The 16,240-nt window shown below is 35.6% G+C and overlaps 1 protein-coding gene across 3 annotated transcripts in view; it reads right to left on the bottom strand.

Moving 5' to 3' along the window:
• The window catches only part of GRID2 (glutamate ionotropic receptor delta type subunit 2), a 1,467,015-nt gene that overhangs the window by 570,511 nt on the left and 880,264 nt on the right, over nt 1–16,240 (bottom strand). For all 3 annotated transcript variants that reach the window (XM_025424636.3, XM_025424645.3, XM_025424626.3), the window contains exon 5: nt 13,518–13,571. In XM_025424636.3, coding sequence (XP_025280421.1) covers nt 13,518–13,571 — 54 coding nt within the window. The remainder of the gene's footprint in view (nt 1–13,517; nt 13,572–16,240) is intronic.

The following is a 16,240-nucleotide window of genomic DNA, read 5'->3' as shown; positions in this document are numbered from 1 at the left end:
GGGCTGTAGGGAATTGAGGCTCCATTTTTAAAGAACTTGCACATAGACTCATTCATCTTAGGACCCAGTGCAAATTCAGCAATTTGAATACCACCTAGAGTATTTATGAAATAAATTCATTTGCTAATCTTAATACATCTGCCAAAGCGGCAGGGGCCTTTTGGCCTCTCTCTGAGGTTGATGGTGCTGGTGGGCACCATTTTTGCACTGTCACTCTACTTTGCTAGTGCTGGTAGTTGTGGCCCACCTCTGCATTCTCCTGTGGTTCCAATAAAGCCAGCAGACATGCACAGAAAGCAGACTGAAACACCTACATCTCTCTATGAAAAAAAAAAAACAAAACCCTATTTTACTTGTCCTAGAATTTCAGCCAGAGGGGTAGCCTTCAGGATTGCCTCATACCTAAAGGCCTCAAAGGTGAGATAACATAGGCTGGAGGTTGCGATCTTTGTGCTCTCCCTTCGCCTCACTGCAGCTTGCCAGTACCTCAAGAAAGGTTTTTATATACTTGTCTGGAACTCAGTTTTTACAAGGTAGCACCTCTACGGACTGGTCTTGAGGCCAACAGGGTTTACAATTGTGGTCCTATAGGATGCTATATATTTGCATCCTTTAAAAATTGGTGCCTGAGCATCTGGCTTCCAATTAGCCTGAAACTAGGTGCTAAGATCCCTCCCTTTGGAACACAGGCAGGGTTTGGCACAACTTTAACAGTTGGGACTGATCAAGAATAAAGCAGGTTGCTTAGACAATCACAAAGGTTTCAGAGACAACCAAGAGCCAGGGCAGGGTTGACTAAAGGCTCATCATCTGCACAAGGCGACTCATTCAAGACCGGGAAAGGAAACTATTTTACCTAATACATAGTAACAAACATAGTCAAACAAAATGAGGAAACAGAAGAATATACTCCAAACAAAAGAATATCATAAAACCCCAGAAAAAAAGCCTTAATGAAACAGAGATATTTAATTTACCTGATAGAGAGTTCAAAGTAATAAGCATAAAGATGCTCATCAAATTCAGAAGAAGATCGGGGATCCCTGGGTGGCGCAGCGGTTTGGCGCCTGCCTTTGGCCCAGGGCGCAATCCTGGAGACCCGGGATCGAATCCCACATCGGGCTCCCGGTGCATGGAGCCTGCTTCTCCCTCTGCCTGTGTCTCTGCCTCTCTCTCTCTCTCTCTCTCTCTCTGTGACTATCATAAATAAATAAAATTTAAAAAAAAAATTCAGAAGAAGATGAATAAAAACAGTGAGAACTTCAAAGAGAGATAGACAACATAAGAAAATACCAAAAGAAGTCAAAGAGCTGAAGAATACAATAATTCAACAGAAGAATACACTAGAAGGGTTCAATAGCAGACTAGATGAAGCAGAAGAAAAGATCAGTTATCTTGAAAACAAGAAAGTAGAACTCATCCAGTCAGAGCAGCAAAAAGAAAACACATAAAAAAACAAAGATAGCTTAAGGAACTTATAAAACTACATCAAACAGAACAAAATTTACATCATAGAAGTCCCAGAAGGAGAAGAGAGTAAGGAAGGAACAATGGCAAGAACAAAAAAAAACTTATTTGAAGAAATGATGGCTGAAAACTTCCCTAATATGGGGAAGGAAACAGACAACCGGATCGAGTTAGTTCAGAGAGTTCCAAATAAAAGGAACCCAAAGACAGTTACACCAAGACACTTTATAATTAAATTTCAAAACTTAAAGATAAGAGAATCTTAAAAGACAATAAGAAAAGAACTTGTTACATATAAGGAAATCCCCATAGGGCTATCAACATATTTTTCAACAGAAAATTTGCAGGCCAGAGAGAGTGGTATGATATATACAAAGAGCTAAAAGGAAAAACAAAAAACAACAACAAAAAAATTTCCAACCAAAAGTACTCTGAGAAAATTATCACTTGAAATTGAAGGATTTTTTCCAAACAAAAGCCATGTTCATCTGCACTAAATCAGCCTTATGAGAAATGTTAAATGGACCTTTTTTAAGCAGGAAAAAAGGATACTAATTTGTAATCACAAAACACATGAAACCAAAAGTCTCACTGGTAAAGATAAATATATAGCAAAGGTAGTGGATTAATCACTTATAAAGCTAGTATGAAGGTTAAAAGACAAAAGTAGTTAAAAAAAACTATAACTACAATTGTTCTTTAAGAGATACACAAAAGAAAAACATGCAAAATGTAACATAAAAAACATAAAACATGATGGAATAAAAATGTAGTTTTAAAATGTGTTCAAATTCAACCTGCTATCAACTCAAAGTAGACTTTCTTTTATAGGGAGTTATATGTGAAACTCATGGTAACCACAATGCTAAAACCTATAGGAGATACACAAAAGATAATGAGAAAGGACTCTAAGCATAAAACTAAAGAAAGCCATCAAATCACAAGGGGAGACTCATAGAGAGGAGCTACAAAAGAACCAAAAAACAATGAACAAAATGGCAATGAGTACATACTTATCAAAATTATTTTAAATGTAAATGAATTAAATTCCCCAATCAAAAGATATAGATTGACTGAATGGGCAAAGCAAAAACAAGACCCATCTCTATACTGCCTTTAACAGACTCATCTCAGATGCAAGGAGATTCACAGACTGAAAATGAAGGTATGGAAAAAGATGTTCCATGCAAATGGAATTCAAAAGAAAGCTGGGGTAACTATTTTTATGAGACAAAATAAACTTTAAAATAAAGATTGTAATTGAAGACAAAAGGTGAGCATTACACAATAATAAAAGTGTGAATATAGCAAGAAGATATAACATTTGTAAATATTTAATGCACCCAACATAGGATTGCATAAATACACAACAAATATTAACAGAGCTAAAGGGATAAATTGAAAGCAATACAATAATATTGAGAACTCTTAATATCCCACTTATATCAATGGACAGATCTTACAAACAAAAAATTAATTAGAAAACATTGGCCTTATAAAACAAAAAAAAAGAAGAAGAAAACATTGGCCTTAAATGACACGTTAAGCCAGATGGACTTAATAAATATATACAGAACATTCCGTCAAAAGGCAGCAGAACATACATTCTTCTAAAGTGCACTGAAGAACATTCTCTAGATCATGTTACTACCAAAATAAGTCTCAATAAACTTAAGAAGATTAGATTTATATCAAGCATCTTTTTCTACCATAATAGCATGAAACTAGGAATTAATTACAAGAAGAAAATTCATAAGTATGTAGAAATTAAACAACATGCTACTGAATGACTAAGGTCAACAAAGAAATCAATGGAGAAATGAAAAAAAAATACCTTGAGACAAATGAAAATGAATTGTAACATACCAAAATCTATGGGTTGCAGCAAAAATAGGAGAAATTGAGAAAACAGTCCCACTCACACTGCTTAAAAATAATGAAATATCTAGGAACAAATTTAACCAAGGAAGCAAAAGACCTGCACACTGCAAACTGTGAGACATGGACGACATAAATTAAAGAAAGCATAACTAAATGAAGATATATTTTATGCTGATGGATTGGAAGAATTAATATTGTTAAAATGTCCATGTTATCCAATGCAATCTATAGAATCCTTGTAATCCCTATCAAAATTCCAAAGGCATTTTTCACAGAAATAGAACAATCATAAATTTGCATGGAAATACAGGGGATCCTAAATAGCCAAAGCTATCTTGAGAAAGAACAAACCCGGAGGCATCATACTCTTTGATTTCAAACTGTATTACAAAAGTATAGTAATCAAAATAGTATGGTACTGGCAGAAAAACAGACACATAGATCAATGGAACACAGTATATAGCCCAGAAAAAAACCCACACATTTATGGTCAGTCAGTTAATTCAGAACAATAGAACCTAGAATATACAGTAGCAAAGACAGTCCAAAATTGATGGTGCTGTGAAAACTGGACAACCACACAAAAGAATTAAATGAGAATCTGGGGCAGCCCAGGTGGCTCAGTGGTTTAGCGCTGCCTTCAGCCCAGGGCCTGATCCTGGGGACCACGATCGAGTCCCATGTTGAGCTCCTGCATGGAGCCTACTTCTCCCTCTGTCTGTGTCTCTGCCCCCCCACCCCCCGTGTCTCATGAATAAATAAATAAAATCTTAAAAAAAAAAAAGAAAGAAAAAGAAAGAATCTTATACCAGAGAGCTAGGTAAGATGGCAAAAGAGTTTGGGTCCTCAATTCATGTGGTTCCACAAAACTTACATAGATAACTTTCAAAACATCCTGAAGAGCTACGAATTCAACCTGAGATGTAAAGAGAGAACAGCTGGAATGCTACAGAGAGAAAAGTGATTGCTTCTGACAAGATAGGAAGGTGGAGAGAGAAAAGGTGGGGGAGGGGAGCTGTGGCAAACTGGGCCCAAAAGCTGAGCCGTGGACAATCGGGAGCTTTAAAAATCTGCACCTGAAAGAATCTTCCCTAATTGAAAAGTGCTCAGTGGGGAATAGGGCAGAATCACAGGTGGTTCAGTGAGTCTCAATATTCCCCAGGACACAATAAGGATAGGGAGCACCTAGGCCAGTGTGCACTGGGAGACTGTGGTTTGGTACTGGCAGGGGTCTGTTGGCTCCAGAGCTAGAGATCTGGCTACCATCTCTTCCCCCACACCCCCCCCCCCCACCTTTCACCTGGGGGAGGCATGGCCTTGCGGGAACAAAGGCCTCACATAATAAACAGCTCATACTGAGCCTAGCACCTGGCAAGGGGCAGGGCACTTCTGCCCAGGCACAGACACCTGATAATCAGTGCAGCAGACCCCTACCTCCAGAAGAACTGCTGGAAGAACAAGGGAAATGCAAGTTTATTGACCAAGTAGCACTGGAAAGCTCCAGGACTGAGGGAAAATAGTATAGAGAACTAGAGGTTTTTCCTTACAATTCGTTTATTTTTCAGGTTAAAAATTTCCAATATTTTTTCTCTTTTCCTGCCTTAAATACAATATTTGACCAACTCTTCATTTTTAAGCTTTTTTCCTTTAGACTTTCATATTTCTACAATTAGAAGTCTTAGATATATTCTTCATTATTGGATTCTTTTCAATGTATTCAACTTAATTTTGGTAGATATACAAGTTATGTTTTTTTTTTTATCTTGTTTTGTTTTATAATGGTGGAAGTTAGTGCCTTCTAACACAGAGACCAAAATACACCGAGAAACAAGTGGAACACCATATTGGTTCATTTTGTAAGACTATATTCTCTCTTCCTTCCCATTCTGCACCCCTCTTTTAACTTGTTTCTGTGGTTGATGTAGGGTCTCTATATTTTACTGGTTTATATAAATTTGGAACTGAGGATCTTCTAACGTGCAGAACAAAATACAGTCAGAAACAAGAGGATCACCTTCTAGGTCCCCTCGAGGAGACTATATTCTTTCCACTACCACTTCCTCACCAAACCCTTTTTTTCTTTATTTGTTTGTTTGTTTTTTATTCTTACTATTTTGTTTAAAAATTTTTCACTTTCATGGTCCTTTTATTTTTTTCTGTTCTTCTTTTTCTTTTATTTTCAGATCTCTGACCTCTTTGGAATTGTCTAGAGTATATTTTACTAGATTATGGTTGATATTTTTGACTCTGCTCACTCATACAACTCTGCACTGGATAAAATGACTAGAAGGAGGAATTCACCACAAAAGAAAGACCCGGAAGTAATACTCTCTGCCACAGACTTGCTGTTTGTGGATTTGAATACATGTCAGAGATACAATTCCATACATGTCAGAGATACAATTCCAAAGTACAATTATAAAATTACCAGTGTCTCTGAAAAAAAGTATAAAGGATTCTAGAGATTCTCTTACTGCAGAATTGAGATCCAATCAGGCCAAAATTAAAAATACTTTAACTGAGATGCAGTCTAAACTGGATGTTCTAACTGCTAGGGTTAATGAGGTGGAAGAGACACCGAGTGACATAGAAGGCAAGTTGATGGAAAGGAAGGAAGCTGAGGGAAAAAAAAGAGAAAACCAATTAAGAATCCACTAGGAAAGGCTTCAGGAAATTAATGATAGCTTGAGAAGGAATAATATTCATCTTATTGGTATTCCAAAAAAGGACAAGAGAAAGAGAGAGAACCACAAAGTATATTCAAACAAATCATAGCTGAAAACTTTCCTAATCTGAGGAAGGAAATAGGCATTCAGATCTAAGAGATAGGGAAGATTCTCCCCCCCAAAGAAATCAACAAAAACTGTTCAATACCTCGAAATTTAATAGTGAAACTTGCAAATTTCAAAGATAAAGAGAAAATTCCAAAAGCAGCTAGAGACAAGAGATTCTTAATTTATATGGGGAGAAATACCGGATTAACAGCAGATCTATCCGCAGAGATCTGGCAGGGCAGAAAGGGCTGGTGTTATATACACAGGGTACTAAATGAGAAAAACATGCAGCCAATAATACTTTATCCAGCAAGACTCTCATTCAGAATAGAAGGAGAGATAAGAACTTCTAGGATAGATAGAAATTAAAAGAACATGTGATTACAAAACTGGCTCCACAAGAAATATTAAGGGGAACCCTGTAAAAGAAGAAGGGAACCCAAAGAAACAATCCACAAAACAGGGATTGAATAGGTACTACTATTGCCCTAAATTCATATTTTCCAAACGTTACTCTGAACATGAATGGGCTAAATGATCCCCTCAAAAATGCAGGTATCAGACTGGATAAAAACACAAGACCCATCTATATGCTGTCTATGAGAGACTCATTTGAGACCTAAGGATACCTCCTGACTGAAAATGAAGGGGTGGAGAACCATTTGCCAATCAAATGGTCCTCAAAAGAAAGCTGGGGTAGCAATCCTCATATCAGATGAATTAGATTTTATGCCAAAGACTATAATAAGAGATGAAGAGGGACACTATATCATTCTTAAAGGGTCTATCCAACAAGAAGGCCTAACAATTATGAATATTTATGCCCCTAATGAGGGAGCAGCCAAGTATATCAATCAATTAATAAGCCAAGTAAAGAGATACATAGATAATAATACATTAATAGTAGGAGACTTCAACACAGCACTCTTAGCAAAAGACAGATCTTCTAAGCAGAACATCACCAAAGAAACAAGGGACTTGAATGATACACTGGACCAGATGGATTTCACAGATATATATAACATTCCCTCCTAGTGCAATGGAATACACATTTTTCTCAAGTGCACATAGAACTTTCTCCAGAATAGACCACATACTGGGGCACAAATTGGATCTCAGCCAATACCAAAATATTGAGATTGTCCCCTGCATATTTTTAGACCACAATGCTTTGAAACTAGATTCAATCACAAGAAAAAATTTGGAAGAAAGAAACTCAAACACATGGAGGTTAAAGAGCATCCTACTAAAAGATGAATGGGTCCACCAGGAAATTAGAGAAGAATTAAAAATATTCATGGAAAGTAATGAAATTAAAATACAACTGTTCAAAATCTTTGGGATACAGCAAAGGTGGTCCTAAGAGTGAAATACATTGCAATACAAGCCTCTCTCAAAAAATTGGGAAAAATTCAAATACAAAAGCTAATCTTGTACCTAAAGGAAATGGAGAAAGAAGAGCAAATAAAGCCTAAACCAAGCAGGAGAAGATAAATAATAAGGATTAGAGTAGAACTCAAGGACATAGAGATCCCAGAATAATTATAGAACAGATCTACAAAACCAGGAGCTAGTTGTTTGAAGGAATTAGTAAGATAGACAAACCCCTAGCCAAACTTATTAAAAAGAAAAGAGAGAAGACTCAAATTAATAAAATGAATGAAAGAGGAGAGATCATAACCAACACCAAGGAAATACAAACAATTTTAAATACATATTATGAACAACTATATGCCAACAAAGTAGGCCTTTTGGTAGAAATGGATGCATTTCTAGAAACCTAAAAATTACCAAAACTGGAACAGGAAGAAATAGAAAACCTGAACAGGCCAATAACCAGCAAGGAAATTGAAGTAGTCATTAAAAACCTCCCAAGACACAAAAGTCCAGGGCCAGATGGCTTCCCAGGGGAATTATACCAAACGTTTAAAGAAGAAATGATACCAATTCTACTCAAACTGTTTCAAAGGATAGAAGTGGAGGGAGTACTTCCAAACTCATTCTATGAGGCCATCATTACTTTATCTCAAAACCAAAGACCCCACCAAAAAGGAGAATTAGAGACTAATATCCCTGATGAACACGGATGCAAAAATTCTCACCAAGATACTAGCTAATAGGATCCAACAGTACATTAACAGGACTATTCACCACGACCATGTGGGATCTTGGTTGTTCAACACTTGTAAAATAATCAATGTGATAGATTACATCAATAAGAGAAAAAAACAAGAACTGTGTGATCCTCTCAATAGATGCCGAGAAAGCATTTGACAAAATATAGCATCCATTCCTGATTGAAACTTTTCAAAGTGTAGGGATATGGGGAACATTCCTCAATATCATAAAAGCCATTTATGAAAAGCCCACAGTGAATATAATTCTCAAGGAGGAAAAACTGAGAGCCTGTCCCCTATGATCAGGAACACAACAGGAATGTCCACTCTCACCACTGTTATTCAACATAGTACTAGAAGCCTTAGCCTCGGCAATAAGACAACAAAAAGAAATAAAAGGCATTCAAATTAGCAAAGAAGAAGTCAAACTCTCCCTCTTCACACATGACATGGTGTGGTATATAGAAAACCCAAAAGGCTCCACCTCAAGATTGCTAGAACTCATACAGCAATTCAGCAATTTGGGAGGTTACAAAATCAATGGACAGAAATTAGTGGCATTTTTATGCACTAATAATGAGACTGAAGAAAGATAAATTAAGGAGTCAATCCCATTTACAATTGCACCCAAAATCATAAGATACCTAGGAATAAACATAACCAAAGAGGTAGGGACACCTGGGTGGCTCAGTGTTTAAGTGCCTGCCTTCAGCTAAGGGTGTGATCCTGGAGTCCCGGGATCGAGTCCCACATCAGGCTCCCTGTATGGGGCCTACTTCTCCATCTGCCTATGTCTGTGCCTCTGTGTGTGTGTGTGTGTCTCCCATGAATAAATAAATAAAATCTTTTTAAAAATAACCAAAGAAGTAAAGGATCTATACTCTAAAAACTACTGAACACTTATGAAAGAAATTGAGGAAGATGTAAAGAGATGGAAAAAGATTCCATGCTCATGGATTGGAAAAATAAATATTGTGAAAATGTCGATGCTACCCAGGGCAATTTTTATGTTCAATGCAATCCCTATCAAAATACAATGGACTTTCTTCACAGAGCTGGAACAAATAAGATTTGTGTGGAACGGGAAAAGACCCCAAATAGCAAAAGGTATGTTGAAAATGGAAACCAATACTGGGGGCATCACAATGACTGACTTCAAGCTGTATTACAAAGCTGTGATGATCAAGACAAGATGGTACTGGCACAAAAACAGACCCATAGATCAATGGAACAGTATAAAGAATCCAGAAATAGGCCCTCAACTCTATAGTCAACTCATCTTCGACAAAGTAGGAAAGAATATCCACTGGAGAAAGGATAGTTTCTTCAATAAATGGTTTTGGGAAAATTGGACAGCCACATGCAGAAGAATGAAACTAGACCATTTTCTTCCACCATACACAAAGATAAACTCAAAATGGTTGAAATGTGAAAGATCTAAATGTGAGACAAGAATCCATCAGAATCCTAGAGGAGAACACAGGCAACACCCTTTTTAAACTTGGCCACAGCAACTTCTTGCAAGATACATCTATGAAGGCAAGGGAAGCAAAAGCAAAAATGAACTATTGGGACTTCATCAAGATAAAAAGCTTCTGCACAGCAAAGGAAAGAATCAATAAAACTAAACGACAACCTACAGAATGGGGGAAGATATTTACAAATTACATATCAGATAAAGGGCTAGTATCCAAGATCTATAAAGTAGTTGTCAAACAACACCCAAGAAACAATCCAGTCATGAAATGGGCAGAAGACAATAACAGACATTTCTCCAAAGAAGACTTACACGTGGCCAACAAGCACATGAGAAAATGCTCCTCATCACTTGCTATCAGGGAAACACAAATAAAAGTCACAATAAGATACTACCTCACCCCAGTGAGAATGGCTAAAATTAACAAGACAGAAACAACAAATGTTGGAGAGGATGTGGAGAAAGGGGAACCCTTTTACACTGTTGGTGGGAATGCAAACTGGTACAGCCCCCCTGTAAAACAGTGTGGAGGTCCCTCAAGAAGTAAAAAATAATAAAGCTACCCTATGACCCAGCAATTGCACTACTGGGTATTTTCCCCAAAGATACTGATGTAGTGCAACCTAGGACACCTGCACCTCAATGTTCATAGTGACAATGTCCACAATAGCTAAACTGTAGAAGGATGTCATTTGGCAGATGAATGGATAAAGAAGATGTGTTCTATATATACAATGGAATATTTCTCAGCCATCAGAAAGGACGAATATCCACCATTTGCTTCAACATGGATGGAACTGGAGGGTATCATGCAGAGTGAAATAAGTCAACTGGAGAAGGAAATTGTCATATGTTTTCACTCATGTTTGGAATATAAGAAATAGTGAAAGGGATTATAAGGAAAAGGAGAGAAACTGAGTGGGGAAAAATTAGAGAGGAAGACAAACTATGAGACATTGCTAACTCTGGGAAACAAACAAAGGGTTGTAGAAGGAGAGGTAGGTGGGGATATGGAGTAACTGGGTGACAGGCACTAAGGAGGGCACTTGATGGGACAAGTACTGGGTGTTTTACTATACGTTGGCAAATTGAATTTAAATTAAAAATTTAAAATAAATAAATAAACTCAAAATAAGAAAACAAATCTTATACCACACACAAGAATTAACTTTTAAAATGGATTAAATATTTGAATGTAAAACTTGAAACTGTAATGTTTCTATAAGAAAATAAGGTGGTAAGCTTTTAGACATAAGTCTTGGCCATGACTTTTTGGATTTGACTCTAGAGGCTAGGGCAACAAAAGCAAAAAATAAACAAGTTAGGACTACTTCAAACTAAAAACAAAGATAAAAACAAAAACAAAACAAACAGAATTTCTGCACAGTGAAGGAAACCATCAACAAAATGAAAAAGCAAACTTTTGATTGGGAGGAGGTATTTGCATATATCTGATAAGGGATTAATATTCAAAATATGTAAAGAAGGGCGTTTGGGTGGCTCAATCAGTAAGTGTCTGACTCTTGTTTTTGGCTCAGGTCATGATCTCTTGGGTTGTAGATATCGAGCTCTATGTCAGGCTCCAGGGGAGTCTGCCTGAAGATTCTTTCCCTCTGCCCCTCCCTCCACTCCTCTCTCTCTCTCTCTCTCTCGTAAATAAATGAATAAAAAAAAAGTTTAAAATATATAAAGAACTCATACATCTCAATAGCAAAAATAAAAGTCTAAAAATGGGCAGGGGATCTGAACATTTTTTTTTCCCAAACAGACATACAGATGGCTAACAAGCACACAAAACAATGCTCAATATCACTAATCATCAGTGAAATGCTAATCAAAATCACAATGAGATATCACCTCACACCTGTTAGGATGGATATTATGAAAAATATAAGAAATAATAAGTGTTGAGAAGGATGTGGAGAAAAGAGAACATTTGTGCAGTGTTGGTAGGAATGTATATTGGTGTGGCCACTACAGAAAATAATATGGTATCTCCTCAAAAAAATTAAAAGAAAAAACAACCTATGTGATCCCAGCAATTCCATTTCTCAGTATTTATTCAAAGAAAACAAAAGCACAAATTTGAAAAGGCATAAGCATCCTTATTTTATTATTTGATTACAGCATTATTTACAGTTGCCAAAATATAGAAGCAATCTAAGGGTCCATCAATGGATAAATGAACACACACACACACATACACACACACAGTGGAATACTATTTAGTTTGAAAAGAAAATACAATCTTGCCATTCACAGCAACATGAATAAAACATAAGGGTATTGTGCTAAGTGAAATAAATCAGACAGACAAATACAATTGCCCTATGATTTCACTTACATGTGGAATCTTAAAAACAAAAGAAATGAACAAGCAAAGCCAAACAAAACTGATCGATACAGAGAACATATTGGTGGGTGCCAAGGGGGGAGAAGGATTTGGATGGGGAAAGTGGGTGAAAGGGATTAAGGAATACAAACTTCAATTATAAAATAAATAAATCATGGAGATGTAATGTATAGCATGGTGACTATAGTCAGTAATATTGTATTGCATACTTGAAAGCTGCTAGGAGAGTATATCTTAAAAGTTCTCTTCATAAGAAAAAAAACTGTAACTTTGTAAGCCTACATATGGTAACTAGATGTATTGTGATGATCACTTTTAAGTATATATATATCTTTATATAGATATATATACAATCTTTGTGTTACATACCTAAAACTAATATGATGCAATATTTTAATCATAGCTAAAGAAAAAAGAACTATACTAAAATTCTACCAGGGGACACAACTTGAAACTGTGAATCATTTTTATATTTCTGTGTAAAATCATTTACCCTCTATGAACCTCATTCCCTCAATGCTTCATAGAATAATGTTTAGCATTCAACAAATTAACAAGTGAGAAACTTATCTGTGAACTTTCATGTTCTATATTCATTATTGTAGTATCATTTATTGAGTGTCATTTGTCAGCACTACATTTGAGAATATTAGGTAATATCTCACTCAATTTTTATAATGAATTTACAAAGTAAATGTTATTATACTTACTGTACAAATGAAAAAAGCCTCAACACAGGATTATTATATGTCCATAGTAACATAGCTAACAGATAAATACTACATTCTTTTTATTCATAAGTAATAGATATGATATGAATACTAGGTCTTGTTGAGGACAAATTCATGTGATCTCATTGTTGGTGACTGATTTGCTCATTGTCCTTTCCAATTCTGGCAGGTACCAATGGACCAATCTATCTCACAGAATTCTCCTGTTGTAATATATTTTTAATCTGTGTATTGTCTTTACAAAAATCAATACACTTTCATAAGGCATTTGGAAATGTGATGAATTTTAAAATAGTTGTATTTCATTATGAAAAGAAAAAATCCTCATGTAAGTGGGGGGGTAGATAAAAAAGTTCTAGAAACACATTAGATTATAAATGGAACACAAGTAATCTGCTGAGAGGAATTCACTTTGCTTACAAAGAAGAACTGTACTTGGTATAAAGATGATTTCCCGAAGCAGTCAGTGGATGCCAACGGAAAAGACTAAAAGATACTCACTCAGTGGGAAGACCATCTCCATTTATTTTACTCATACAAAGCCATTGATAATTTTTTTTAAACTCCTTTTTCTATTTTTAGTTAGCATCCAGTCAGGAAGCTGACATTTTACTTGGTGTTCTGTTTCCTCTTAGAAATTCAAGGCCATAGGAAATGCCATGACTAACCACATGAAAACAGGACCCAGAGTTGACAATAAGGTTTAGTTGGTGTTACCTCATTTATAATGATCCAGTGACAGTCAAAAGCAACCAAATTCGTCTCCACAACCTGAAATAGAAGAGAAACCGTCCATCAGTCAGCATTAACAGTGAAAACCAAACCAAACCAAACCAAACCAACGTACTTGCAAAGGGCCGAATAAATCCGTATCACATGTTAGAAAGATCTGTTACTAAATTAAAGATGGAAAACTGTTAGCAGAGCACTGTAGAAGCATTTGTGTTCGGTGTGTAGATGCACTGTAGACTTGCTAATTAAGTTTGAAAGTAAAATTCATCAAAAGCCTAGAAAAACAGGTTTCTACTAAAAATATATATATTCTACTACAATGTGATTTAACCAGGAGTGTAGGTCAAGTCACATTTCCTATTCCAAATAAACTTTGAGGGATCCCTGGGTGGCGCAGCGGTTTAGCGCCTGCCTTTGGCCCAGGGCACGATCCTGGAGACCCAGGATCAAATCCCACGTCAGGCTCCCGGTGCATGGAGCCTGCTTCTCCCTCTGCCTGTGTCTCTGCCTCTCTCTCTCTCTCACTGTGTGCCTATCATAAATAAATAAAAATTTAAAAAAAAAATTAAAAAAAAAACAAATAAACTTTGATGGCTTTCTATTATCTATCCAAGTATGTATCCCTCCACAATCTGACTCTAACTTAACTTTCTTATCTTCTGCTATTTCTCTGTGTATGTATGCTTGCTATTTTCTTAAAGTAAACTGCTCTATGTCCTGAAAAGCTTTGTGCTGTGTTCTCTAAGAACCAAGTGTAAAATTATCTGAATGTAAAAACTAACAGCAATAGACATTATATTAATATTAAGTTAAGGATGGATAACTTCAGTAGCTTTTAGCTTGCTAATAACATAAGCACAAATAATTTATGTAAAAGGAAAAGCAAACAATATATAGGTATTGATCTTGATTAACTGAATAAATTGATTCTAAATGATTCTTGGCTTGGACTAAAAAAGTAAGCTGGGGCTCCACATGTGTGTGGAGCAGGTGTGTGTGTGTGTGTAATGGAGGTAGTTTTTGTATCACTTCCCATTCTATCCAATCTTATACATATTTTATTTTTAAAATTTTTTTTCTTATACATATTTTAAAGTATATTCTTGTGATTCATGCCATGGGGCATATAGGCACTTAACGGGTGAGACTGTTTTATCAAGGATTATTCTGATATTTTCAGCAATAATGCCTAAAGATTGGGTTTTAAATGAAGATGCTTTCTAATAACTATCAAGGAGTTGTTATAATATAGTCATTGTATTTTGCTGGTTATTCTTTGTCAAACTGAGAAATGACTGTTGAAAGATGCACTGAAACATGAGAAATACAATTGGAAATATGTTTCTTGTATGATTCAATGTTTTCTGAATGGATACAGTTATTTTCAGAATCTTTGTTTTTTCCTTTAATTTTGGTATAACTTTTGTACTATTTCAATATGCATTGCATTGGTCCCTATGACTTTATTGAAGTGTATAGATAATACATTATCATAGGAGTGAAGGTATGTTATTTATTTTTAAGTTATATCATTGTCATTTTCTGAAATACATATAGTTTTCATTTACATGGGAAACTATGTAGAAAGTATGACTGGCAGTTTTCAGTTTTAAAAATCACTTTATTCCATTAATGACAGCACTTATCTCTAATTTTATGATTATATTTTTTAAATCACCTTAGACCAATCATCACTGAAATTACTAGCAATAAAAAGTGCTAGAAAATAAGCAGGAACTCCATAAAAATTTAGGGAAACACAAACCAGAGACTCTGATATAAGGAAAGTAGTTCGTCAGATAAAATAGAGAGTAATATGTTTTTTTTTAAAAAGTCCATGACTAAAAAAAAGCATGACCAAAATAAGAAAACATCAAGAATTCAAAGAGAAATGAAAGCCAAGGAATAGATCAAAAGAAGTACTGGAAAAAAAAAAAAAAGTACTGAAGCAATATCAATAGTAGAGTGAGGAGATGACTCAGTTTAGTTTAAAATGTCTTCCTTTTGAAAATCTGTACTGTTTGGACAGATTAAGCAACACTGGGGCTATAAGAACTCTTCATTAACCTGTGGACATTTTTAAGTGAAAAGTTGTCTTATACAACAATATTTAAGGAAGAGGTAGAAAGTAAAGGTTACAATGGTGACTTACTGATAATTTGTCTATACCATTAGTCCTATTCATCTTTCGCACTCTGACCTGAAATAAACTTTGAGGCAACAGCATGAAACAATATAGAGGTACAGGTTCAGTCTTGTGTTTCAGTGGAGGAGACAGGCAAATATCTCATCTAAGGCCAGGGTTCTACCAAGAATACCACCCTCTTTTAGGAGGCTTAGGGTCACCAGGTCTTCTTTCACTCTTGTCCTTAATTTCACTCATCAGTGTGAATACATAAGACATTTTACAGCACAAATTGGAAACAAGGAAAAAGATTATTAGTATATTACTGCAGATAAAGAAATAAATCATTTACTACAATAGCCTGAGTTCATGCTTCTTGATACATCACATTTTGGGCCTACTTGTGGGATTAATTTATCCTATTTTATCTAATGTAATGTATTTTTATTAATCTTAGCTATGCACCTTTTTCTAACCTTAATACATTTTAATAAACAGCTCAGAGTAATTTTAAATCCTGTGATTTTTATAAAGGCATAGTTTCAAGACTATGCAATATTTGTTGGCCTTTTGATAAATGTTG

Source organism: Canis lupus, chromosome 32, assembly GCF_003254725.2.
Source record: "Canis lupus dingo isolate Sandy chromosome 32, ASM325472v2, whole genome shotgun sequence".
In the NCBI taxonomy this organism is placed as follows: domain Eukaryota; kingdom Metazoa; phylum Chordata; class Mammalia; order Carnivora; family Canidae; genus Canis; species Canis lupus.
This window is presented reverse-complemented; position numbering and strand designations above follow the sequence as displayed.